The sequence below is a fragment of the Euwallacea similis genome, chromosome 7, assembly GCF_039881205.1.
Source record: "Euwallacea similis isolate ESF13 chromosome 7, ESF131.1, whole genome shotgun sequence".
NCBI lineage: Eukaryota > Metazoa > Arthropoda > Insecta > Coleoptera > Curculionidae > Euwallacea > Euwallacea similis.
Window position 1 is genome coordinate 4,621,901 of NC_089615.1, and position 26,991 is coordinate 4,648,891.

At 34.8% G+C, this 26,991-nt stretch overlaps 1 protein-coding gene across 2 annotated transcripts in view; it reads left to right on the top strand.

The window, feature by feature from the left end:
- Positions 1–21,184: 21,184 nt before the first annotated feature.
- Positions 21,185–26,991, top strand: part of sog (short gastrulation) — a 58,252-nt gene continuing 52,445 nt past the window's right edge. The window contains exon 1 of one of the 2 annotated variants that reach the window (XM_066392008.1): positions 21,185–21,617. In XM_066392008.1, coding sequence (XP_066248105.1) covers positions 21,410–21,617 — 208 coding nt within the window. In that variant the 5' untranslated portion in view covers positions 21,185–21,409. Of the gene's footprint in view, positions 21,618–26,523; positions 26,891–26,991 lie in introns of those variants that run through there. The other variant, XM_066392010.1, reaches the window with a different exon arrangement.

A 26,991-nucleotide genomic window follows, 5' to 3' on the forward strand; every position in this document is an offset into this window, starting at 1 on the left:
TTTTTGTCCTGTAAGTAAAAAAGTGTAACCTTCCACATAAAGTTACCAAAAATAGGGATTACAATTTAAAAAATTTAACAGTTACGTCACACCTGAAACAATGATGATGACCTCACAGCCACTATTGTCCAACCAAAATATGTGGACTAAAGTCGACGTGTCCAAGTATTTTTTATTATTTTAATTTCAGACCGAGAAAATTAGTGTACCTCATATTTTATGTACACACTGTATAATAGTCTATGATTCAAAGACTTGTTTGTTACATGCCATACTTTCCTCTTTACAGCATAATACAAATTATTTGCTGTTTATGTATAATATATAAAATGAAATTTTCAACTTATTTTACGTTCAAATCCCAGGTTTGAAAGCTCTGGATTTTGATATCATGATTTGGATTATAAACGGTAAAAAGAAAAGAATGCTGATAATACAGAGTGTCCCAGAAGAAAATTCAAATATTACTTTAACTGTAGATTTTACTAATAAAATTAACACTTTTTGGTTTTTGCCTAAAGTCTATTTGTTGAAACTCTTTGGCACCTTTTGATATAATCTTAATTGAAACTAAGATTGACAAATTAGAAAAACTCAACAAGGAGCTCCGAGGTATCGAAAATTGTGAAATCCGGATGTATGAACACATTTGATATCTCATATCATAGAAGTGACTCTTAAATTTATTCTATGAGGAATAACAAAGATGACAGTTAAAGCTGCATGTGAAGGAGATATTTAAAAAGTGTAATGAAACGATTGTTAGTGCAATCAGCATTGATGGCAGTAATATATCTTGCAACCTATAATTATTTAAGAAATCGAGTGAGATAGAAAGCCCTGTTGTTTCAACTCGCTATGAAATCACACTTATTATTGTTCACTTAATTACTTGAATGCAAAATTAAACACGACAAACTGATATGCCAGCATGTATTGTCATTCATAAATCTCATTTTAACAAAAGATTTGCGTTACGAACATAAATTATCATTTCACTACTACGAACATACCTACCTACATACCTACCTGTATATATTTCATCGAGCTTTAGATAATAAATTGCCTAACAAAAGTATTTATAAATAATGTTTAATTACATGGTAATTTCGCGCTAAATTATATTTATCTCATCGATCAGCTGATCATTGTTATTAGCTGCTTTAACCCATAGCTTTAACTGCATCTCAATGCATAAAATCCCACTTAATGGGGCAATAATCAGTAACACAGTAAATTACTTTAGATTTATTGTAAGTGATCTGGATGACATCACGGATTTTACTATTTCTGCCAACGGCTAAGAGTGTTCGACGATAAGATCTGTTTAAAGGCGAATGTATTAATATTAGTCCTGCATGACTGATGATGATGGCTAACATAATTAATATTTCTTTATTTAAATCAGTAATACGAGCTGCCAATAAATGATTATTATAATGCCATTTAATGATAAGTTTATAGGACTGAGAGCTCTTTATATGTTTTTTTACTATATCCTGGTGGACAGCCAAAACAATAACAGAGAATAACAGGCTTTATTTATATTGTTATTTTTCAATTAAATGCAAATTAAACCTTTTTGTGATGTCAAAACAGAATTTGTACGAAAGCAAAATTTACTGTAAAAGACTCTGGACGTTTTCCTTTCGCACATGGTTCTGCTTATGGTTGATGGATATCTAATTCGGGTACCCGCACTTGTACGGCTGCATGGCCAGCGACAACCATCTACGTCAAACATGTTATCAAATGTCATAGTAAAACAAGGACAGTAGAAAATATTGCCCATATTGCCTCTTTGGGTTCGTACTGTTACGGCTGCCTTAATTAGCCAATTGTCATCTATAAACAGACAGCTCTGTCTGGTTTATAAAGGTGCAAATTAGGGGATTTCCAATGAGAGATCATACAAAATTTGGTGGATACCCTTCCGAATAGGAAACAAATTTTATCATATTTGTTTCATGTTAGTCTGAGGATCAGATCATCAGACCGAAACGGTAGATTACGCATTTAGATGTATTCCATCCATAATTGTGAAAACTCTCTATAAATATTTTTCTTTTTGCTATTTTTGATATACATGTTTTTATCTTTTTCTCCGCAATAATTTTAGTGAGTTTTTTTATAGTTTAGTTTGGTTCGGGTTATCATCGTATCAAAGTTGCCTCATTATCTTTCGTTATTTACATCCGAATTTGACGCAGAACGGAATAGTGCGAGGAGGTCATTTCAGAGGGAATGAAAGAAAATCGAAAAATTTCGAGACGATTATCAATCGTTTCTATATGTACCTCTGTGATTCCTTTGCACGCCCATGATTTTAAGCGAACGTGTAGCTCAAAGTTATATTTTGATTTTTTTTAATATTCCCATTTTAATTAATTACAGAAAATCATTGTCCGAAGGTGATTCTAAAGGGAAGAAGTAAGAAAAACTGAAAATTTCTCGAGAGTTTTGATGAACTTTTATTTGTTCGTGTAATCAACCTACCTGCATCATGTTAACGCAGAGGCGTAGTTCAAAGTAAGTTTTTTTACATTTACATTTGAATGCATCATACAACAGCGTCGTACGAATGGGTAATTAGAAAGGGAAAAACGCTGGAAATTTGAAAATCTCACGATGATTCTGACGAATTTCTAGAAGCCGACATGTCCGCCTAAACTCATGATTTTAACTCAGATTTGTCCACAACTACCCTTCTGGTGTACTGTTATAAGAATTTATAGTATGTATTTAATGGAAGAGCTTCTCTACACTTGAAAACGATTCAAGGATCTGTACATGGCTATGAATTTAACGAGAACCGTGCTGAAGGCAATCAACAAAAGGCTTTTAAGAAGTGTGGGGCACTAGCATTATTTAAACCCAAGTTATGAATAGGTGACATAATTTTCAGGGAGCACGTTTCCGTGTCTAGATGCCAACTAACCCAGATTTAGTGTCGGTTTAATATTGCAGTACACCTGAGTGTATTAATCTTTTCAAGTGCAGAATTATCATATTTTACGAGTTAATTTTATGCATTTGATATATTATCGCAAAGACTGAGCTACTGAAACACGTCGCGTTTGCCATCAATGTAGACGTTGCCGCGTTAATTAGCAACAATTAAAGAAAAAAATTACAAGCGACAGCGAAATGCACATTCTCACAATGATGTCATTCTTATTTATTGATAATTCATTTCAATATTCAGTAGGTATAATTGTATGCAATTGCATGCGGTATATAGAGCAGTTAATATTAATTTAAGCCATCAATTTTTGACTCGGTGCTTGATTGCTTGGCATTCACTGTTCATAAATCAAACATCGACGCTTACCTGTAACCACATGTTCATGAATAAAAATATTCTAATCTCAATCAAGTCAATTATGAATACTATCATTGATGTGGCAGCTATAAATAATGCTTTTAAGTAATAAATCAGTTTAGTATTGTGATCCAATTCCAATTGTTACACCCAAATCAAAGGTATGATAGAAGGCATCCGGAAGTCCCATATTAGTCATTAAGTGATTATTTCTATAACAATGGACAAAATTGAAAACACCCGAGTCTGTCGATTAAGATGCGGATTGCGGCGAAGATTTCTGCTTGTCGCAAATTCCATCTGACATGGGATATCATTAGAAGAAGATAATACGGAAAGTAATTCCGTATCTATCAAGATTAAAGTTAGGTACGCTTTCTTCAAAAACTCATAATTCATGTGGCAGTTCGCCGAATGACTAAATTATTTCTATAATGAAATTAGGTTGAAATTATCAATGTGCACTTCATCTTTACCGGGAAGTTAATTTCCATAGAGACGTTGAAACTAAGGCTACATTATTCTATCATTTCTGGGAATCACGTAATCTACATTCCCGCCAAATTGATCATTTGGGAATATGAAGGGAATATCACCATCCTCTATTTGCGAATACTCAGAAACTCAATTTGAATTAGTTGTGGGGATAATTTATCAACAAATTCTTGGGATATCCACGATTATAGTTTAAAACATAACAAAATGTAGGTAACTCGTCCAGAATCTTTAGAAAAATTGGCAAATTTTTTACTTGCAGTTTTGAGGGTATTTAGAGATAAAAAATGCTATTTCGCCGATATTTATTTTGAAGCGACTTAAAAATCATGTAAATAGTAATAAACTTCGTGTACGAAACTGCTATGAAAACTAAATGAAATATTACAAGAACTACATAACGAACTCTATAAACCCGCTGTGTGGGTTATACCTATTTTTTAAAGTGCTTTTGATGAAATTGCTTTCGAAGGTTCGAAGCTCACAATGTAGTTATCCCAGGGTCAATATACAATCCGTATAATTGGCAATATCTCGAAAACGATAAGAGCTGTGGGGATTGGAGCTCGCCACCAATCGAAAAAGGAGTTAAATCCGTTTAGCTTGTTTGATAACAAACAGCTAAAATGAATAGTCGAAAACAAAAAACAAACAAGATTAATGAAAAACTGCATTTTTCAAAACTACTGTCGTTTTATTGTGGCTTTCTTGGCTTTAATTGGTATCTCGGGGCTTGTTTGGTGAATTTTCGTTTTTCCTACAATTAAAGTAATTGCAGGGAAACTACGTAGGTTTTTTTATATATGGTGTATAAGAAAAATTACAAGGATTTTCATAAAGTTTCCATTTTTCATGAAATTTTCATCAAAATAATATGTCCATTTATGCAGAGTGTATTTTGAGTACATGGCCATACTTCAAAAAGTGTTTTTTTGAGTAGTTCTAAGACGAAACGTTTGTATAACATAAATATTAAAAACATAAGTTCGGTAATGCTTCGTTTTAAACATACAGGGTATTCAGCTTTTCGTTAAATCGTTTTTTCATAAAAATCTTAATAAACATTTTTAGCAACTACTGTAAGTGCTGACTGTTACTGAAAATACCTGAAAACTCACATGTTGGTGAAATAAATTCTCACATTCCTTTTTTTCGATATCATTGCGTAGGCCCACCTCGTATCCGCATCACCTCCAGTCGGTGGTGCGGGACGCCCAACTCCCTTTCCTCAAAAGTCTCAAACATCATAATTATCGCGTATAAAGATCAAACTCTGTCTCATTTTTATTACATATATATAAATGATAAAATATAAAATAATGAAAGCAGTAGTAAATTTTATTTTTGTCGGTTTTCAGGAGGTAACACTCCATGGAAAAAAGAATTAACTTGGAGGAGGTTGACAAAAATTGTTTGTAAAGAGTTTTTTTGAGGTGTATTTACCTACGCGTATTCTCGATATTTTTATCACAATATCCGAATTTTTCATATTTTCGAGATGTTGAAAACCACCAATTGTGTATGAAAGTTTTTTTGCGATAGCATATTAACATTTTCAGCATCGACTCTACGGGGTGGCTCTGCATCTTGCATCTTGCTGTAGAGTTGAAGCACAATTTTGTAAACACCTTGTGAAAAAGAATTTGATTATACGGGATGTCCCAAATAAAGTAAGTTCCATAGGAACTATGGAAACGGTAAGAGATACAAAGTGGCTCTAAATATTAGGTGTACAACTTTGCTTCCGCCGTTTTTGAATAGATGTATGTAGCGGTAAGTAATGATCGAAATAAATAATCCCATGTGGGCATGCAGGAGCCTTGGGCACCTGTTAACATAACCTCATAAAAATATTAGTCTATTTGTGTCTTCATCATAAAGTTATTCGCAATTGAAAATGTCAGTGTACGAGCCAAATTCTCGTCATTTGCGGGAGGTTTTACTTTTCTGCTTCAATATGAAGAAATCTGCTGCTGAGGCTCATCGAATGCTCTCAGATACTTATGGGGAAGCCACTATTAGTGAAAGGACATGTCGTGAGTGGTTTCAGCGCTTCAAGAACGGTGATTTTCACGTCGAAGACCAACATAGCGGTGGAAGAAAGAAGGTTTTCCAAGATGCGAACTTGGAAGCATTACTTGACGAAGACTCGTGTCAAAGTCAACAAGAATTGGCACAATCATTGGGAGTGACTCAACAAACAATCTCAAAACGCCTCAAAGACATGGGAATGATTCAGAAGCAAGGATATTGGGTGCCGTACGAGTTGAAACCAAGAGATATTGACAGGCGTCTGTTCGCTTGTGAACAGTTGCTTGCAAGGCAAAGACGGAAGGGATTTCTGCATCGTATTGTGACTGGGGACGAGAAATGGGTTCATTACGATAATCCCAAACGCAAAAAGACTTGGGGATATCCCGGCCATGCTTCCACGTCGACGGCCAAACCGTCTATTCATGGTTCCAAAATCATGCTCTGTATTTGGTGGGATCAACTCGGCGTAATATATTATGAGCTGTTACAACCAACTGAAACAATCACAGGTGCTCTTTATCGAACCCAATTAATGCGTTTGAGCCGAGCATTGAAAAAGAAACGGCTGCAATACAACGAGAGACATGATAAAGTGATTTTGCAGCACGATAATGCTCGACCCCATGTTGCGCAAGTGGTCAAGAAATACTTGGAAACATTGAAATGGGAAGTCCTACCCCACCCGCCATATTCTCCTGACCTAGCTCCTTCTGATTATCACTTGTTTCGATCCATGGCACATGGGCTAGCTGACCAACACTTCCGGTCTTATGAAGAAGTAAGAAATTGGATAGAATCGTGGATCGCTTCAAAAGATGTCCAATTTTTTCAACACGGGATTCGTATGCTGCCCGAAAGATGGGAGAAAGTACTGGCCAGCGATGGACAATACTTTGGATCCTAAAGGTATAATTAGTTTTTTACAATAAAATCGCGAAATTCGGAAAAAAAACGGCGGAAGCAAAGTTGTACACCTAATAGAAGAAAGATGGGTATTTTTGTGCCCATTTAGAAAATATTCTAAAATTAAAAGTATGTACAGGAGTTGAGAAAATATGAGCAAAAAACTGAAAATTGTGATTTTCAAAAATCAAACCATAAACTGTGTGAGTAAATTCTACAAAATTTGGCAGTTGTCTATTATCGACAACTGCCAATTGAATGACGTTTTCAAAATTTTTCCAGGCCTCCTACGTTTGGAGCAATTATTTCTAATTTTGTTATTTCTCATGGCCACCAAACAAAGCACTTGTTTCTAAACCAACTAAGGTAAAATGATGCGTTTGTTTATTTTGGTAGGTCCAAGGACTCGTTTGTCACACATGGTTAAAAAGCTTTTTTTATTTCTCATTCGCTGCCACCAAAATCTAATGTGGCGGCTATAAGAAATAACAAAGTTGGATAAAACTGCTCGAAAGCTAGAAAGCCTGGAAAAAATTCTGAGAACGTCATTCAATTGGCAGTTGTCCATCGGTCAGTAAGTGTTATTGTACTAAAACGGTTTAGTTATAATTTATGATTTTCGAAAATCAAAGTTTACAGTTTGTTGCGCATGTTTCGACAACGTCTGTACATATTTTTAATTTTAGAACGTTTTCTGAACGGGCATAAAAGTGCGCATTTTTTTCTAATTTGAGCTACTTTGTATCTTTTACTGTTCCCAAAATGCCCACGAAATTCACTTTATTTGAGAGACTCCATATGCAAATGAGTTCTTACAAAAGCTCTAAGAAAAGAATAAATCCCTCGTGCCTCTTTCTAAAGCAGAAGATGCCGAATTTGTTAGAACACAGTCTGCTGGACTCTAGTCCAATTTAAAATTTCACGAGCGTCATCCACACACGCCATTTTTATTTATAACGCCGAAACAAGTGTTCCCTTGACAATGATCTATCTTTTCTCAATAAATTGATGAATTAGGCCCAGCTTAATTAAAAGCACCCATGGAATGACTCACGTTTTCGTCCATCATAAACAATCTTTGTGTCTAGTTTCCCAGATGTTTAGATTTGAGACTTGAAACAAACGAATTTTTTACATCAAGTTGCATCATCACCATGTATAGAAAGTGTCTTAATTATTGCGACGTCGAGTGACGATTTTTAGAATCAAATTTTCGGAGGCAACACGGGACTAAAATATACGTTATCATATTCTGGAAAATGCTGGCAAAGCGGCGCCTACAATTACATAAACACCTCTATGAATAAATAAACAGATAATAGACTGCAAAAAAACCATTTAGGTTTCAGACATTTCTATACCAAAATGAATTTGTTTGCGTTTGTCGGGTGAACGCCAGAGACCTCTCTGTTTATTATAATGTTGGGCTCTAGACAGAAGAGAAACAGTGTTCCCTTTTATTTTGTTTACGTCCTGATTGATGTGAAAAACTGGGTTATTGAGCCAATTTCTTCTTGTGAAACGGGGTTTATTGCATTTGCTTTAAAGGCTTCCAGGTAGGCTGTAATGTGTGGAGTTTGGGAAATGAAGACGGATAATGTCCAACTTATTTTTTCGCCAGATGATAAAAATACACTTTTATGGCTCTAAACAGACAGTAAAGTACCAAATGTATCAGTAAACAGTAATTGTACTATCTTGGAGGGAAAGCGTTACTTTTACTGCCTAGACTGTAAAAACTTTTTTTACTTGCACAAATCCATCGCACGTCGCTATCTAGTAGGCCATAATCCTTCTTACGTGCGTTATTATCAGTTCTCTTTCACAAACTCAGTCCTATTGAATAAAAATAATAAAAGATATTTAACGAACCATTAACTAAGTTTTAGTATAACCTCTGGCGACTTAAACGTTGCCCAAATATTTATCTGCGCTAAATCAGAAATCTTGCTTCGCTAAAATGATCTTAGTAGTTTCATGTAACTCTGTAGGCTTCATTAACTGCAAAAAAATATAATATATTATTTGAAAATCCACATTTGCGGTTATTTAGCCAGCTGCGTGTAATCGATTTAAGGTTACACATAACGTGTAAATAGCTTAATCAACAACTCACAGCCAGACAATAATTACTTATAATGAGCATTTTTTAATGCATTTAATGCAGTTTCGATTTATTTTAATAAATTACGTATCATAGCTGCTGGCACTTCGTTTTTCTGTAAATACAATTAATGTCAATCCGTTTTCATAAACACTGTATAGTTGCACTTTATGGCCGCTAAAGTTGTGTTGCAATTTTTCCCAACAACATCTCAATTAGCGCCTCAACTGTGCTTTCCATTTCCAGCTTTCCAACTTTTCCCATTTTCGAAAACCTAAACAATTGCAACGACGAAAGCACTTTAACCCATTTGTTACGAAACGTTGTTTGCATTAATATTTAACCGTTGTGGTAAGAATTCGAAAAATTTTAATGGGAAGATGTGTCTTGAGTCGGCAACAAATCAACAACGAAATCGCAATGTTTGAATAACAAACAAGAGATGTTTGAATTACTCATCAATCCGAGGTATTAAGTGCTTGCTGATGATTTGACTAATTATTTGTTCAATGGCCGCGCTGTTTGATGAAATTGCTTGGGCTCAGCTATGGAAGTGGTCGGCGTTGGTAAATTTACATTGTGGAATCATAAAGAATTGCTAACATTTATGCAAAAAATCGGAATTGAAAATGGTTTGACGTCAGTGAATGCGAGAAATGGTTTTTCCGAGTTTTTACATCCGGCATTGGCATTTGATGAATTGTGCTGGAATTTGAGGAGGTAGATAAGATTTAGAGAGCTCCTCGGTAGAGATAAATCTGAGAGAAATTTCATGTTTAGAGAAATGTTTATTTTAAAATTATTTTAAGTAGTTTTCAAAGTGTTGTGCCGATAATGTGGTTCGCAAATAAAGAAAGGAAAAAAGAAAAACCACTTAAAAGACACCATTATTAGACCTGTTGAATGAGTCTGAAGTTATTTTTCAAGCAGCTTCATAATGAAACCTACAGGGTAGCCCAATGAAAACTTTGCATCTCGATTTTCAGTATTTAAAATGAAAATGTGTAAAAATGCTCGAATTCGTCGATTTTTTAATCAAGGGCCAATTTTTTAATTGTATCTTCAACCTTTGAACTTTAACTCCTGAACAGTGAGGGTGACAGTTACCCACAAAATTTTTAATGGGAAGGGATATCGAGTGATACCTCATTTTAAAGGTGGTTACGGCCTGATTATAACCTCCAAGTTTGAAGTCACCGTCACTATTGTCGTTGAAATGATAGCTTATCAAAATCTGTGAGGAAAAACGCTTTTAGTTAATAATTAATTTATCACAATAAGAGCTGTAGGTTTCAAAATGAAGGTAGGAAGGCCTTTAAAAGTGAGATATCACTATATCGTTTCGACGGAGGCCAATTTTACCCCTCAAATTTAAAAGGGTACGTTTCTTTATTTGTAATTTTTTTCTTAAAAAAGATGAATAAATGAAAAAAAGTTCTTACATTACTTTTCTGATCAATTTACCAAATGCGGGCGATGACCGCCATTTACTTCCATACAATAAAATTAATTTGTTCAAACAGTTGTCTTGTGTTATGTAACTTTTCGGGTTTAATTTGATGATTCAGACTGGATAGCATAAATTTTAGACCTCAGATCACCCAATAGAAAAAAGTCTAACAGGGTCAAATCAGGAGAAAGGGTTATATTGAATGGCTATCAAGCTCAGCTAGCAGTGACTTCAAACGTGAAGATTATAATCAGGGTACAACTATCTTTAAAATGAAGTATCACCCGATACCCCTTCTCATTAAAAATTTTGACCCCTGTTCAGGACTTGAAGTTGAAGGGTGGCAAATACAATGAAAAATTGTCCTCCTTGGATCAAAAATCGACAGGCCTGAGCGGTTTTACACATTTTCATTTTAAATACTGAAAATCTAGGTGCAACGTTTTCGTTGGGCCACCCTACATATGGCTCTTTATTTACCTAGTCAACTAACGAAGATGGTTTTAATTGAAATGTATGATGTCAAATAAAACGTCATCGTTGATTTTGTGATTCATGAAGAGTCGTATTTTTAAATAACTGATGTTTAAATGAGGTAAGTTTATGGTAATTTCATTAAGCCTAATAGTGGAAAATACCATATTATGTCCCCTCTGTTCTAAAACACAGCATTATGATCCGGAAATCAATAAGTCGAATCCTGAAGCAGGCAGCGCTGAGCCATTTGAAATTTAAGTACCTCACAACTGCGGAGTATTTACTGTTTTCTCCACTAAATTTTATAAAACTGCACTAAACTGAGCTGAACTAAGCATAAATTAAATCCGAAGCACAAAAAGGCAATTCGTCTTGAATTATAACATCAAAGGTGACGGTTTATTTGACATTCGTTTTCATGGCGACTATAAGTAAAACAACAATGGAGATGATGACAACATTGTGGCCGGCGTCTTAATTATCTCGCTAGGTAAATAATGAACTATAAACATGTCATTATTAACTTGCTATCCAAGTGTTGGAGAAAAAAGGTGAGAAAATTTATTTCACACCCAATAATGACGTCTCTTAAACCTACTAGTGGAAATAAATAGTATAAGGACCATGGTGGAAAGTTTCCTTGGCATCCTTGGTTCCTTGGCATTATCACTAACATCGACGCTGCGTGTCTGGATAAATAAACTATAAAATCTCTCGACAGTAATGAAACATTTTCCACCTGGATACGTAATAGCCTATTTTTGAACTCTAGTTGTGAAACAAGATAGTGAATTGACAGAAAATGGCAACAATTACTAGCGGATTTGAAAACTAGAGAAACTTATCCCATAAGCAAATTTAAACAAAACTCTAATCTTGTTCAAATAGAAATATCTCTAATTCGCAACCAACCTGGCGCTAAAACTTGTGCAACTTTGGCCATTACCGAAGTTCCCAGAGGTGGGTTCCCTATGGGGAAATCGGTTACGGCAATTTGCAAGTTCATTACAAAGTTTAAGCCATGATTGACATGTAATTGATTAACATGTTGGATGCCTAGCGGTCGGAAAATTGGAAATTGCACTGTCTATCGTAAAACCGTTTGAAAGGTAATTGACACTTGAAAATCCGGATGTATAAAGTGAAATAAAAATGATGAACGTTAGAGAAAATCTAGAAAATTATAAGCCGATTTTCCTGAATTCAATACCTACTTAAATCCATATCAACACTGAACATTTGCGCTATAAGGTGAATAATTAATTACTGCCACTTAACTGATAAATATTCCGCGATATACACGCGATACATCAATTCACAATCGGAAATATGTCCAATAAATTTTGGCACAGAGCACTGGCGCCTGCTAAAGTATCCACAATCCATAAGCAAGCTTATTGAGGTTGTTTAACTTATAAACTTTTCGATTAGACAATAAGTTTGATGTGCGATTGCGATCGGCAGATGCAACTCATATGGGATTTCTCATCGATTTTATGCGCATTTTATACTCGTAAAAATTTTAAAATTATGTTCGATTTTCGATGTTTAAAAGTTTTTCAGTTCGTCAGTTCGTTAATTAAAATATCTGAAATATTTTCCTTTACCTGTTTTTACCTTGCAGATTGATTTATTATCTGCTGTTTCTATAGATACACAAGTAAAATCGTCCCGGTAGTACATGACTTTTCACCAACTTGTCGGATTGCCTTTCAAAGAAGGGACTTGACAAAATTTTCTTTAGAAGACTTGTTCTATAGTCGAAACGTGACTATCCCTGAGAAACATTTTATAACGGCTTTAAATTATCGCATTATTTTACGGGCGGGTTTCAACCCTGCTCTCTAGTTTACAACCCTTTCAATCCTCAAACCAGCGATCGGATTCTTAATTCAGAGACGGTTCGGACAACATTTGTTACATATAAATGAGTAACTCTTTTTGAAGCCCCATTGGTGACATTTCCGGGAAAATCGAAATTTTAATTGCGACAAGTAATTTCAGAGTTTTAATTAGGGGAGTTAAGAGGATTAAAACTGCACAATTAAAAGTTGCTTTAAAGTAGACAAGAACTTACCAGGGCCTTATTTAGGGAAAAAAATTAATGATCATTTTTGACAAACGAAATGCCGTAGCACCAAGACTGTTATGTTGAAGCTTATAAAAACTGCAGCTGGAAAGTGGTTTTAGTTTTTATCTATTTCTTACCGAAGCTCGGAAAAAAATAAAAGTGAAATTCGAAAATTTATATTTTTTCGAAGTAATTGAAAAACCAAAAATAATTTTGGAGGCCGAGTCGCACTCTGAAACTACTCCCTTGAATGCACAACTTTTCTCTCATTTAAGTAAGTCTGTTTCTATTACTGTTCACGAGACCTCTATACTAGATATCTTGGACACTTGTATTTGGTGGTCTCAATTTAATTCAACATCTAATTCAAAGCTTGCTAAATTGGATGTGAAGGATCGTTCAATCGAGGGTAACGATAATTCAAAGTATCTATTTTTATTGCGGAGGTGTTTGAGATAACTGTAGTAGTTTTATTGGTTAACATTTCACTTGGGTTTGAAAAATAGTTAGTTGCTAACTGTCAGCTGCTTCTTCCCAACTGGACGTTAAAGAATCGATTCTAAGTGACCAGGACATAATGGATTTTTATAGAGCGAACTATTTAACGGTCTATAAAATTCTATTACAGTTACTCGTTATCGGCCTCCTTTTGTAAACGAACCTCTTTATTTCCTACTTTCATAAATTATTACGATAATATTTTTTTAATTTTTTATTTAATCACTTTTAAAACTCAAAATATTATTGAGTTTCTGTTTCCAAATCGGTAATAGGTATTTTCCAGTAGAAAGTAATTGAAGGGAACTATTAAACATGAGTTCTAGACATTATCACTTAATGAGCGTCTAATTAACTTTTTCTAATGATTTGCAAAAACACCTATTCAAGAACTGCAATAAATGAGGTCAAAAAGGGCATACTACTAATGCGCTGGCTTTGCAGTTCCATTATTGAAATTTACTGCCTCTTGAAAATTATCTTATGTTGCCTTGTAAACCAAGAAAACCTTGGCAAAGGTGTGAAACTAACCAATAAATCTTGTACCTTTATAATGATACTTCAATACTACCCTAAAACCACAACAAAATTAAGAATTAAAGGACCGTTTAAGGAGGTCTTCAAGATCCTTTTTAAAATCAGTTTTACTGCCTTAATAAATCTTCCTTTTTAGAGAATGATAAAATACTTGTTCAGTCTTTATGAAGCTTCTAAATCTGTTTTAAAATAAATTTAAAAATTTCTTTTAAACTAAACAGATGTTTACAGCATTTTTTTTTGTACACAGATGTAGCAAACGTGAGGGTGACCTTTGGGATAACGGGAACTATAAGAGTTACAGAGTAGATTCATTCTGACAAAGTTGCATATTTACCTCCTCAATCAAATACAGTTTTGAAATGAGAAAAATGTTCAGTAATTTCTGAATTATTGAAAAAACAGTTAATTTTGCAAAATATTTAAAAAAATTAAATTCTACCCTCCTTTGAAAAAATATTCAAAATTTTGGTCTATGAAAGGGTGGAATTAGATTCATATGTGACACTTCGATACATCAACTAGCTTGTTCATAGAGCAGACCCCAGCATCACTCAGGAAAAACTAATAGCTCTGTTCCAGCAGGATGGAAAACGAATTCCAGATTGTTAGAAATAATCAGAAATATGCGTGAGGAGTCCCTTCTAGTATATTGCGCATGTGTCTGACAGTCTAAAAATGTTTTACCGCCTTATTGAAACATTCTCAATGTTCAACTCGCAGAGGGGAGACTATAATTTAAAGCTTCATACAGACCTGAACATTGGACCGCACAGCGAACAATGCAACGAACCGAACGCTGAACAAAACACTCATTTGGAGGGGGTGAAATATAATTTGCAACCTTATTGGGTGTGCAATACCGTCCAAATTTTTGTTTTGGTCGACGTTCGGTTTGTTGCATTGTTCGTTGTTTGGCCAAATGTTCAGGTCTGAGCGACACTTAAGGGGATGTTCTCTCAGTCCTCGGAGCATGGTAAATACACACCAGGTACTGCTCGAAAGGCTACGAACAGGCCACATAAAATTCTATTGGTCCTTCACAAGCCAGACCATTAAAATGTCTCACTTTCATTTAGGTCCGGTTTTTCAAGCTTATGGGCGCTTCGTTGGTAAGATAGTTTCCATGGCAATTATCTTGCATCAGGCGATTGAAAAACCGGGCCTTGAGTGACAATTTTTTTGTTATTTGTGCCACTTCTGCATTAAAACAGAGAGAACAAAGTCCTGTATCTCAACGAAATATTGAACGCGTAAGAGCAGCATTATTATTAAGCAACCGATCATCGTTACTCAATCTCGGAAAAATATTTAAGTTTTCGGCAAGCGGCCAAATAATCGTATAAATCAATTAAAATATAAATAAAGCTGCTAACAGTAATGTGCATCAATTAGAATTAATTAATTTATTTTGACATCAAATAGTGACCCAATTATATTCCAGTATTGTCTAATACGAATGCAAACAACCTAAACTCTGATTGTTGACATTTCCTTAATTATTTTTACACATATTTAAAAGTGCTAAATCAATTTAGATTGGCGCCTCTGTTTATGACGCTGACGGCCGTGATAACTGCGAAAATCGAGGCTTATCGCGTTCATGCTCGTCTATTGGCCAGTCATCGGCTCTTATAATCCATTAATGGCCGTCTTAACGAGATGTTAACAGAAATTTGAATAATCCTAAAAGAGCCAATCTTGTAACAGTTTTTTCCGCATTAGAAAATCGCCCGATTCTCATGGAATCGTCAACACTTCTTAGCGGACCAAATGCTTTAAAAAATCTTCCTTTTTGAAATTAGCCGGTTTTAATGAATTTTAATCAGACTGTAGTCAAACATTTCAAAACCTCTGACATATTTAAGTCCCTGAACTGAAGATCTAGATTATCTGTTTGGAGTCCTCAGACCGTATCTCAATATTAAAATTGCAGAGATATGACGTAACAATCACAAACACTTCATTCTTCAGGGCACATGTCTCCTCAATATAATGGATTAGATTCAAATGCATAGGAAATTCAGAAGATTCAAATTAATTATGAATTTCTGACACTTCGAGTGTTTGCCAGCTTCCGTTGGTTGCGGCGCCACAGGCATAGATTCAATTCTATGCAGATAAGATACAAGCAAATATCACAAGGGACTTAATAAATTTAAAAAAAACTCGCTACACAATTACTGTCAAGAGATTACCTAATTTTTATGCAAAATCCAATTGTTTCGAATTTATCAGCAATAAATCTTGAATATTCCTGGAAGTGGTGGCAGAAATGCGATTGTATTGTTACCTTTACGGAATTAAATAATAAATGTCTAAACGGCGACAAAAGCGAAATCGCTGGTATATTTTATGATTATTGACGTTTTTCTTGGAATTAAAATTACCATTTAATATGTCAACTAGCGTGATTGATTTCGTACTTATTTCAACAATAATAGGTCTCATTTTCGCCCTAAAGAGCGTTTAAAGGAAAATTCCGAAATGTTCATTTTGTTTTACATTTGCAACGCACATCAAATTTATGTGTTTGTTTATTAAACACCAGTATGTCTTCGTCGTAGTAAATATTATAGTAAACTTACCCTGGATTTTAATCATTGACCCCTAATGATTGTTGTGTCAAAAACAATTATCTGGAATATGCCTTAATAATAACCGTCACCGATAAAATGGTCCCAACAAAGGCAAAAACTGATGCAATTTGTACAGGGTGGTTCGACTACAACTTCGTGTTGTCAAAAACTCGTATAAAACAAAAAAAATGTTCCAATGTTAAATCTCTATTTTTATAATGGAACATTCTGTATATTATTACTTTATTAGATGAGTTTCTTCTTGCTATTTAAAAAAAATATACGATTTTGTATCCTGGTCGTTTTCTGTTTATTGAATTAGTTTAGTTCGATAAAGATCGCGTGTCGAGGAACGAAAAAAACTGCGGGTTGCTTGGCTTATACACGATCCTTATGGAACACAAATAATTCAATTGTGTGAAAACGATTAGAGGTAAATTCTCCATAAGTTATATTTGCGAAATCAGCAACAAGAAGCGCATTTAATAAAATAATAATATTCCCAGGGTAAAATCATCTTTTTGAAAAGACATTTAAATTCTACAGATACACAAAATGGCTATTTTATTTTTTTTTATAAATAAAGGAGGACCCAAATGAAAGGGATGTTTAGTCGAACTTGGAAAGCTTTCTACGCAGGAGGTATTTTACTGTGAGCCGCAGGTGCGTTAATGCAAGGAATTTCCTTGATGTTTTTCAATTAACAATCATGTTTTATTTAAAAAAAACAACAAAAATTCACATTTTTTACAGAAATTTATGTTGGGACTTTTTGAAGGTCGTCTCACTCCTGCCGTCAAAAATCTGCACGTTTTGTGGTTTATGAAAATTCCTCTGTGTAGCTTCTGAAACAATTTAATAATTAGAATATCCTTTCGCTCGCTTTTGACAATTTTTGAAAATTTTTATATCCTTTTCTGGGAAGTGTTTTGTCTAATTATTTTTGTAGCAAGTGAACCACTGCTTTGTAATGAACAAATGTACAAGGGTTTATTTTAAATGAAGAGGCATTTCTTAGTTGTCTAAAGGTTCTCTTCTTCTTAAGGTTTTTCGCTTAATACATTTGAAACACCTGGTTGTTCCAGGAACCAACAAATGTACGTGATATTTCCAATTTCCTTTTGATTGAGTACAACTACACCTTTTCTTTTTTCCTTATTTACTAAATTGCTACAGTGGCATGAACTGGACACATAATCCATTAAACTTTATGCCAATTGCCGTGGGATATAGTAGTATGATAAACAAGTAAACCACTGTCCTGTATTGAATGGAGATTTATTTTAAATAATAACATTTATGTAATAAGTACGTAATGTAAGATTTTATGAGAAGAATCACTTTATGGCCCCGTGAGCTTGCGAACGAGTCCATAAATGGATGTGTCGAATAAAACTTCATTAGGTACGCATTACATAAATACCTATTATTATATACAATGTTTTATGTCCGATTTCATGTTAATTTGCTAACAATTTATGCTAAAGTTTAAACAAATCTGAAATGTCTTCATCGGCTAATAAAAAAGTTAATGTCTGTCAGTCAATGTCAAATTCACAGTAAATATGTTTATTATCTATCTTATTCTACTAGGACTATAAATTATTTATCTTCATTGTACTAGGACTATAACCAAACAGCTTATGGCTGCAAAATAGAACCACAAAGTACCTTTTATAATAAAAATACTATTGGAATTGGAAAGAGTAATTGACTACGATTTCTTCGTTAAAAAAATCTTAAAGAGACGACATAAACAAAATGTTGATTGATTCAATTACGTAGAAGAAATGGAAGTAGCATTATGTATGTTGTGTATTTATATAGTTGTCATCTATTTGGCAAAGGAGACACTAACCCACGACGGCGAAATAAAAAATAGTGTCGTCACAAGACCTCTTTTAGGTCTCACATGCGCCGATTTCGTTGACACATGACGCATCTCTGACGACAAAATCACGTCATAAGGGCACGAATATAAGGCAGTCTTTCGACAAAAAGCACTTTAAAGTAAATGTCAAAGAACTGTCATTTTTTCAATGGGAAAACGAGAAAGTTTAAGGGCCAAAGTTCAAGACTTTATAAACGATATTTTTAGATGCCGAGGGTTTTCACTTCGTTACAGCAGCAATACTGTTTAAAAAGTTAACATTCTGCTCTGTTACAATCCTGAAAACACTTTACAACCTCAACTTTCGAGGATATTAAATACAACTTAAGGAAATGCAACAATGATAAGAGAAATGATGTTTAGTTCTGATAGGATAGAGAGTGTGAGATAGTGCCGATACTGAGACACAAACTATTCTGACTACTTGGGTAGCTCGTTATAGTCGAAATTATACTAATAATCATATCAAAATACGATAAACGCAACATAAATTTATATTAAGATTATTTAAAATTTGCCAAATTTCGTCATTTCATGATTTAGATCCGCCACTTGTGAGTGCCACGCGCCAATTTAAATATTTAAAGTGTATTTTAGTTTCTCTTAGGCGCCATTGTGGCGCTAAACCGCCACATTTTATAGTCCCAACTGGCAGTTACTACAAGCGACGCCATCTGCAGGTATTTTATGCGGATCAAAGACTGCGTTTAATACAAACAGTGGAGATGCCTGGTGTAGGACGACGTTGACAAAGTGTAAAATGTAAATATTTACATTTGCATCTCAACTAATGGTTTATAATAAAAAAATCTTCGACCTTTTAAACGGATTTCTGGAAAAAATTCCTTCGCTTTTTTCACTGGAAACTGCAACTCATTCTTGTACTGTACTTTCACTCTTTTGGGATCAACAGGACTTTGGCTCCTACCGCCTATCAGACAACAAGTAAAGAAATGGCTAGTCAAAATTAAAGGTATTGCGCCAGCAAGTGGTTGCTAAAATTGGTGCCATTCCTGTTTGTAACTCTGTCTTAAACGTAATCCCTGATGGATAGTGTAGATTCACGACCAGGAGTTTCAGCATCTTTGGGTGACGGATGTTCGACGTATTTAACAGCACCATTCTTCGAAAAGTCGAAGTCATTGTTTGGCCTTGTCACAATATGCACTGCTTCATCATTGACATGAGTTTGATAAGACTCCACAACCCTGACGTCCGAAGATACTTAACACGCCCCTGGTAGTTACTTTCGGTGGCGCCATTTGCATTTATAACGAGGATTGTATTAAACGGAGTTGCTAATCAGCAGCACATACAAATGGCACTATCAATAGTAATTACCTTATGGGGCGAAAAGTCTGTCTTTGACTTCATGCCCTTGTTTGTTTTGACGGGTACAGTTGTAAACCTAGCATAGTTGCTAAAATTTCGTTTTAAAGAACGCAGTGAAATTGCAAAAACTAACACTGGAAATTGTAAACTCATGCTCATACAGCTAAAATTAAAACAAAATTTTAAAAAATGAGATTACTTTAGAGGAATCAAGAGAAAAAAGAAGATGAATTAGCTACCCGGAAAGCAGCATAAAAATTAAGTGATAAAAATTAGCTTAGAGAAAATCGGAAAGATTCCTTCAGAGATTAGAAAACTTTATCAGTTTAAAGGGTGATTGTTGATATTGGGTAGTCGAAATCCAAGGAAATTGAATTTAGAGAGACTGAAAAAAATCTTAAAATGTCAATGAAAATAAATTCTAAACTCATTTAACTTAAACTGGAGAAATTGAGAGATGCTTCCGAATTCCCTTCTAATTTTCCGCAATTCCTCTCTCAATTCAACTTCTAAAAATAACGCAAAACAACTCGTTCAGAGAGCCAGCATGAAATTAAAATAGGTTTTAATGCCATGGTGCAAGGACTAAGGAAGCTGATGGAAATATCAGAATACGACGTAATTCAAAATTTAAAAAATCCTTAAATGCATATTTTAATGAGTCAGAGCTTGTTAATGAATTACAACTTTAACTATTACAACTTTGACGATTTATTTCCGTAAATTTCCATATATTTTGTGTTTTTATTTAACAATTTTAACCTGTTTGCGCAACAGGTGCGCTTTTTCCAGTGGTGGTAATGAGGATTATTTTATCAGTAAGTTCATAAATGTAATTCAGAGAAATACTAATGCAATCAGATAATCTAGTAAATTCTATAGCATAATTCATATTGGCCTTGCAAGGTCGTATCAAAGGACGGGATTCCCTATAGAATCACTTATTTATTTTCCTGGGTATAGTATTAGAAATAGTTATTTCCTCAGAGTTTCCCCAGTTTCAAATAATTGGTTTGAATTGTCGAGCAAGGCAAATTTCCCAGGAGGAACTCATTGAAGCCAATGTGATGATACAAGAAATTAGATACTTAGACATAATAGTTCCACTTGAACTGAATAAACAGGCAATAAAGCCTTAGTTGAGTGTCTCCAGAGATAACGCATTCCAAATATTTTAGCAAATTATTACTGTCTCATAAGCTTTATCAAGACACCCGCCTGGAGATTGCCTCAGTTGTAAATTGCCTGCTACAATAACATCATTAACTTAAAAATCAGTTTAATTTTTTTCAGTTTAGATTATTTCGGTTTTTACTACTTAGAATGTTCTCAACGCAGAATAACAACTCTCCAAAAAAAACTTGAGACCGTTATTATAGGTGACATTGTCTTATCAGTTATAAAGTAGCCTATAATGTAGTAATCTTCGATAAGATAAGAGCCTAGACTTATAAACACTTTTGATGTCAAGACTATTCTCTTTAACGTATCGTAGTTCGAAAAGGTCTTTTTTGGTGGCGCTCATCCAAGGTGAAACTGAAGGTCCCTGATTATGGTGAACTTAGGTAGTGGTAATGGAAAGAGAACGGTTCGGTTCGGGAATCCACGAGCAAGAGTTTTCGGATTAGCTGGAAGATACGAGCTGGTGGACCATCTTTTCAATCAGAACTGATCAATTAACTGGATTGTTTGCTCTACTAACCGAAAGTGCGTTTCATGCAATTTTCTGCGGTGTTGGAGATAAACTGGATATCGCAGCTTAAGTTCGAGATGTCAAATATAACCGGAAAAATGTGCCTGCTCAAATACTTTAAAGTAGTTTGTCTTTTGGTCATGAATTTGACCGGGCAAGCTGCGATGGCTAAGAATAAAGTATTGCCTCTAGTTGATGAGGATTTAAGCGGGAGTAAAACTGGAATTGCAGGTAGGTTTATTCGGAGAATGACTTCCAATTCTCTGCTGTAGATTTTGCTTCACTTAGGGCATGAAAAGAATTATACACATAGAAGAATGCCTACAGATTTTGTGAAAGTAATGCGGGTATTACTTTTGAATAAAACTCGTCAGCTAACAGTTTTATAATCATTAATAAATTCCTCGTCAAAGCCTCCAATTTTATCTTGCAAATGGAAAAATGTTCAAGTTTCTCGTCCTACTGAGAACTTTTTTTAAGAACAAATAGAAAGTATGCACTCTGTTAAATTTTTCAACCCAAAAGCAACGTTTTGCTATTCAAGATCTGAAAGTTTACCGAAGGGATCGGGAAAACCATTTTCCGATCTCTCAGACTGTGCAATAATACTGTAAAACTTTGAAACATATCAATATTTTTGGAAACATATTTATGTCGTTATTTTGTAAAACCAAACTTAAAATACACAAAACAAATTAAGTATGAACTAAAGTTCTGCTACTGAAAATGTGTTTAGCAAAGCCCGGCAAAATACATTTTCGGTCGCGCTTCCAAGCTTCTCCTGCGACTCGCTCTGAAATCTATTTCGCTCGTTCTGATTCCATATACTACTTTCCCGTCTTATATCTAAATAGCTATTTTGTGGCATCTAGAAAATTCCTTTTTCTTCGATAATTCCATTGCTTAATTGATTGTTTTGTTGGTTACCTGAATAAGTCGTATCTAAAATCTTACTGATTATTACGTTCTAGCTACTCCTAGATTAGATCTCTTTTTTGAAGTTTCCAATATAAAAGTTCTAGTCATTCATAGGTGTGGGATGAGAAAATCAAACTAATCATAAATACCACAGGCAAAATATTGCTAACGATCAAATATGGACTCTGAATATTTAATTTGTTGGTTTGGTAGTCTACACTAATTCGTTTTCGGTATCATTTTTCGCACACATATGGATATATCATTACAACAATCGATTTCACTTTAATCTTCCTTTCAAGTAAAGAGGTTTTTAATCGCTAAGTTAGTTATTGATGATACATTTAGCTACGATTGATATCTCGTTAAATAGGGCATACTAAAACAAATACATTCTAGCAAGGTCTTAATTCTTTAATTCCTATAATCGCCTGTGTAGTAAGTGAATATGGGTGAGTGATGCATCAGCTGAGCTTAAGCTGTAAAATCCGTGTGATAAACTTTCTCAATATCTCAATTTAACATAATATAACTAAAACTGTAATTTACCAAAAGAAATCTTTACAAATTGATAATGTGGTAATAACATATTATATCTATCGATGATGACTTACTATAGATACATATATGAGTGGCATTCGTGATCTTACCTCACTCGAGTGAGGTTGATGAAAAACAGAACTTGCATATTCACAAAAGCGCAAAAATATGGGCTAAAAAAATAAAATAATAACACAAATTCTAGCTGTAGGAGTATTACGGAAAATCGAATGGTACTTCATAATACTCGACATAGCAATTCGAACTCGAAACGAGAGCATTAAGTTTCGCAAATTTAGGCAATTGAGGAACCGATATTTTTAGACTTTGAAATTTGTATTAGAAAAGATTAAAATTAGAAAAATACACAAAAGTGACAGAAAATGTGAGAAAAATTGCGAAAAAGAGTGATACAAGATAACAGGGAATCACATATCATAATTTATCTTATTGTATTAGTTCTCAAAAAAGGGCAAACTAAATACGGCGAGATTAGATAAATATGACTATGTCTATTATTGTCTGATTTGTCATTTCAAATGGATTGTATAAGCAACTCTGTGCATATGATTCTAAATGTCCACTACAACTCAAATCATTAGTTTCGCGTGCGGTATACCGCCACTTTCGGCTTATACAATAAATGCAAATGACCGATAATAACTATTTTCGGTGAAAGCAGATTTCATTATTAAATTATAAACTGCATTTGTACTTCTAGGGAAAACAGACCACTTGTCGGCACTTTGATACCTAAACGGAAGCTTAAGTAATTGATTTCAGGTTGCGAATTTCGGCACACAATATTTCGGTTTCGTGTAGGCGGGGTTTCCTATTGAAGTGTTTATTTTCGAGATCGGACAGGTCATCTAATAAATACCCTAGCCAAAGAGTGTTTAATGGTTATTTACCTTAAACAAGCCGTCCAGATGTTGTAGAAAACCCAAGAGATGCTAAAGCAAAGCAAAGGTTGAAGCTTGTAAAGGATGTAGTGAAGAGCAATATTTCTTGTAAGGGGAGTTTTGGGTTTAACAGGCAAAATTTGGATGGATGTCAAATGGGATGGACGTATTAATATAAATTTCACTAAACATTTTCTTACGTTCTTACAATCCCCTTCAAAAGAATCAATAAATTAAAAAGAACCTTAAAACTCATATGTTCAAGATGCAATTCGGGATTTATTTAAATTTAACTCTTCATTGGTATTCACACAGGGCAAAGAAGGTAAAAAGTACTAGAAATTTTATAAATATTTACGCCATGTATTTGGTATAGCTTCATAAATTTTATTCTAATGGTAAATATCTCAAGAGGTGTTAGAAGTACTTTGTTTTTTACCTTCAAAAAATGTTGTGTAACAGGAATACCGAAATTATTCAAAATTATTCAAAATTTCCAAAATGCATATCCACTTACTGCACATGCAATAGAGGAATAGAAGCAATTTGTTATGAACGTACAATTTACTTTTGCCCCACTTCATCGGGTGTTCATATTGAGGTAAGGAAGGTAATAATAAAGGATTAATTAAATAAATTGCATTGATTCAGTTCGTCGTAATAAACTATTGGTTTCAAGTATTGTGGCACCCATGTATGAAAGAATTATAACCTCTCATGACTCGAACGTAAGGAAGTTCAATCTTAATATGGACACAGCCACACCTGTTTCGACAGTACCTAAAGGCCTAACCAACGCCTGAACCTCCTCATAAGGTATATATGCATGTAACCTATAATCTTCTGTAGTAAAAACCGTACAAAAATATTCTCTTTCATAGCGGTCCCGCCGATTAGCATGGAAATGTTGACGAACATTGATTGACGAAATTTATGTCAATGTCAATGCTACTCAGAGTGTCACTTTGTAAGCCAAATTCGGTAATTGGATCCAAAGTACTCTGGGCTTCAATACATCTCGTTCCAACTTGCTACGATTAATGGTGAAAAGTGAATCAAAAGTGTGCACAAACTTCTCCGAGCTATAAGATTTGCATTTACCCGTGAAAATTTTAAAGTCAAATAAAGGAGTTGCATATTAAATATTCTTTTTCCTTCGAGAGTGCGGGAAAGTGGCTTTACTGTTCGAATTTGTTAGCTGAAAATAGCACGTTATCACACGTGTACGGTTTCTTAAGACATTCACGTCCATAGCAGCCATAATAAAATGACAATGGGGATGGTGATGACACTGCGGCCGATTAGTTCGCTAGGAAAATAATGAGTCATATATATGTACGTGCCATTATGAACCTGTTATCCAACTGTGTTCGAAAAATAGGCGAGAAAACGTACTTCTCAGTCGTTCAACGTACCCAATAGAGGTGTTGTTTAGAAGTAAGTTGTGTAAAAAAATTATGCCTATTACGTTTCTAGGACATTAACTGGCCAATTTTGGACGTCCAAGTATATACTATTCAGCTATCCAAATGCTTTCTGATCAGTGATAAAACTAAACGTCTATGAGTATAGATACCTGTGGATCTGCATAAAATAATACACATTATACCTAATCAAGGATCAAAGTTTAATATGAATTCTCTTAATTAAATATGAATAATTCAAATGTACAAAAATTTCAGTATAGGTCAATGAAATATAGCTAATAAAAACTACTAATTTTCGAAAATAAACATTTTAAAATGATTAAGTGTAGGCATATTAAGCAAAAATCAGGATATTTCTAATTATCGACTCAATAACAGCTAAAAGCAGAAATCAATGAAATAATTAATTACCTAGGGAGTTTGAAGAGCGATACTTTACCACAGGTTGATTGCGATTCCACTTCGCATCATTCAGTCAACAATCGAGTGCGGTAAAGTACCTACTACTTTCACGTCATAGAATACGCACTCGTGCGTTAAAAGTTTTATTGCATGCATGTCAGTGGTCATAGCTCTACATTGTCCACAGAGAATTTTGACACCTTTTCATAATTTTACTCTCCACGCGGTCAACATTTTTAGCACGCATTTGCTACTTTCAGCTAGGAAATCCTGGTTATAAAGCAATTTTACCGCATCCTCCTAAGCAATAGTTGTTTTCCTAACAAGTGTGGAAAGTGATATTTTATCTGACTGCCAATGCATGAACGACACGATGCGCAGTCGGAGCAGGCAGTCGAGTGCAGGAAAGAGACTTTCTGCAAGAGTTGGGGATTTTTTCTACTAGAGGAGTGTGTTCTCAGATATTTTGACTGATGAGCAGATATCACAGTCACTCTCAGGAGGGAATCACTGCGGAAGTGTAACTGTCAATGTCACTTCTGCGGGAGAGTGCAGCTTTTCGCACTGAAATGCGTGCGAAAAGGTACGCTTTCCCGCCGGAGAAACAAGCGAATGGACTAAATTGTGCAACAAATTAATAATCATTTGAAGAAAACTTATAATTGCTATGATCTAAGTAGTGAGAATTAACAAAAGCACACACACACACACATGTGGGTCTATCTTGACCAAGTGTTGTAGGTAGCTAAGTAGAGACTAGAGAAAGTGTACGTTACACGTTCCAGTCGGCCGAAAATGACCACAATAAAAAACTAATCCCTCTTCGTTCAATGAAACCAATGAGAGCCGTACCTCTCCCGAGACGTGACCGTTGATTGGTCAAAATGAGGAGCTGGCAAAGAATTATCCTTCGTCCTGTCCTAAGGATTAAATAAGCGGCGAAACCGTCCGGAAAAGCAGAGTAGGGGACCCCTACATAGCACCACGTTCGACTTTCTTCGCGAGCAGTTTCGCTAGCGCTTGCTTGGCGTTTATAACAAACGTCAGAGTTGTCATCACACCTTACATAAATAGTTTTTGACCGGCACATACGAGGCGATGTTTCGCGCATAAATTCAAATCCGCAACTCTACGAGCAAAAGTGACGAAGTGGTGAATTTTTATTTTTTTTTTTTTTGGTGACGATTAAGAGAAATGGCCCTGTTCAAGTACTTTTTGGGATTCTTGGTGGTGGCTCAATTTTCCGGGATTGCCCTGGCCAGGAATAAAGCCCCCCTCATCGAAGATGATGTCAAAACCAGAGTCAAATCCGCCGGTATGTCGTTATTCCACTATAATAAACAAATGCATTTCATCTATAGTATATTTTTAAATGGGAGGTGTGTCCGCATCGTAAGCACTACTTGCCGCCGCTCC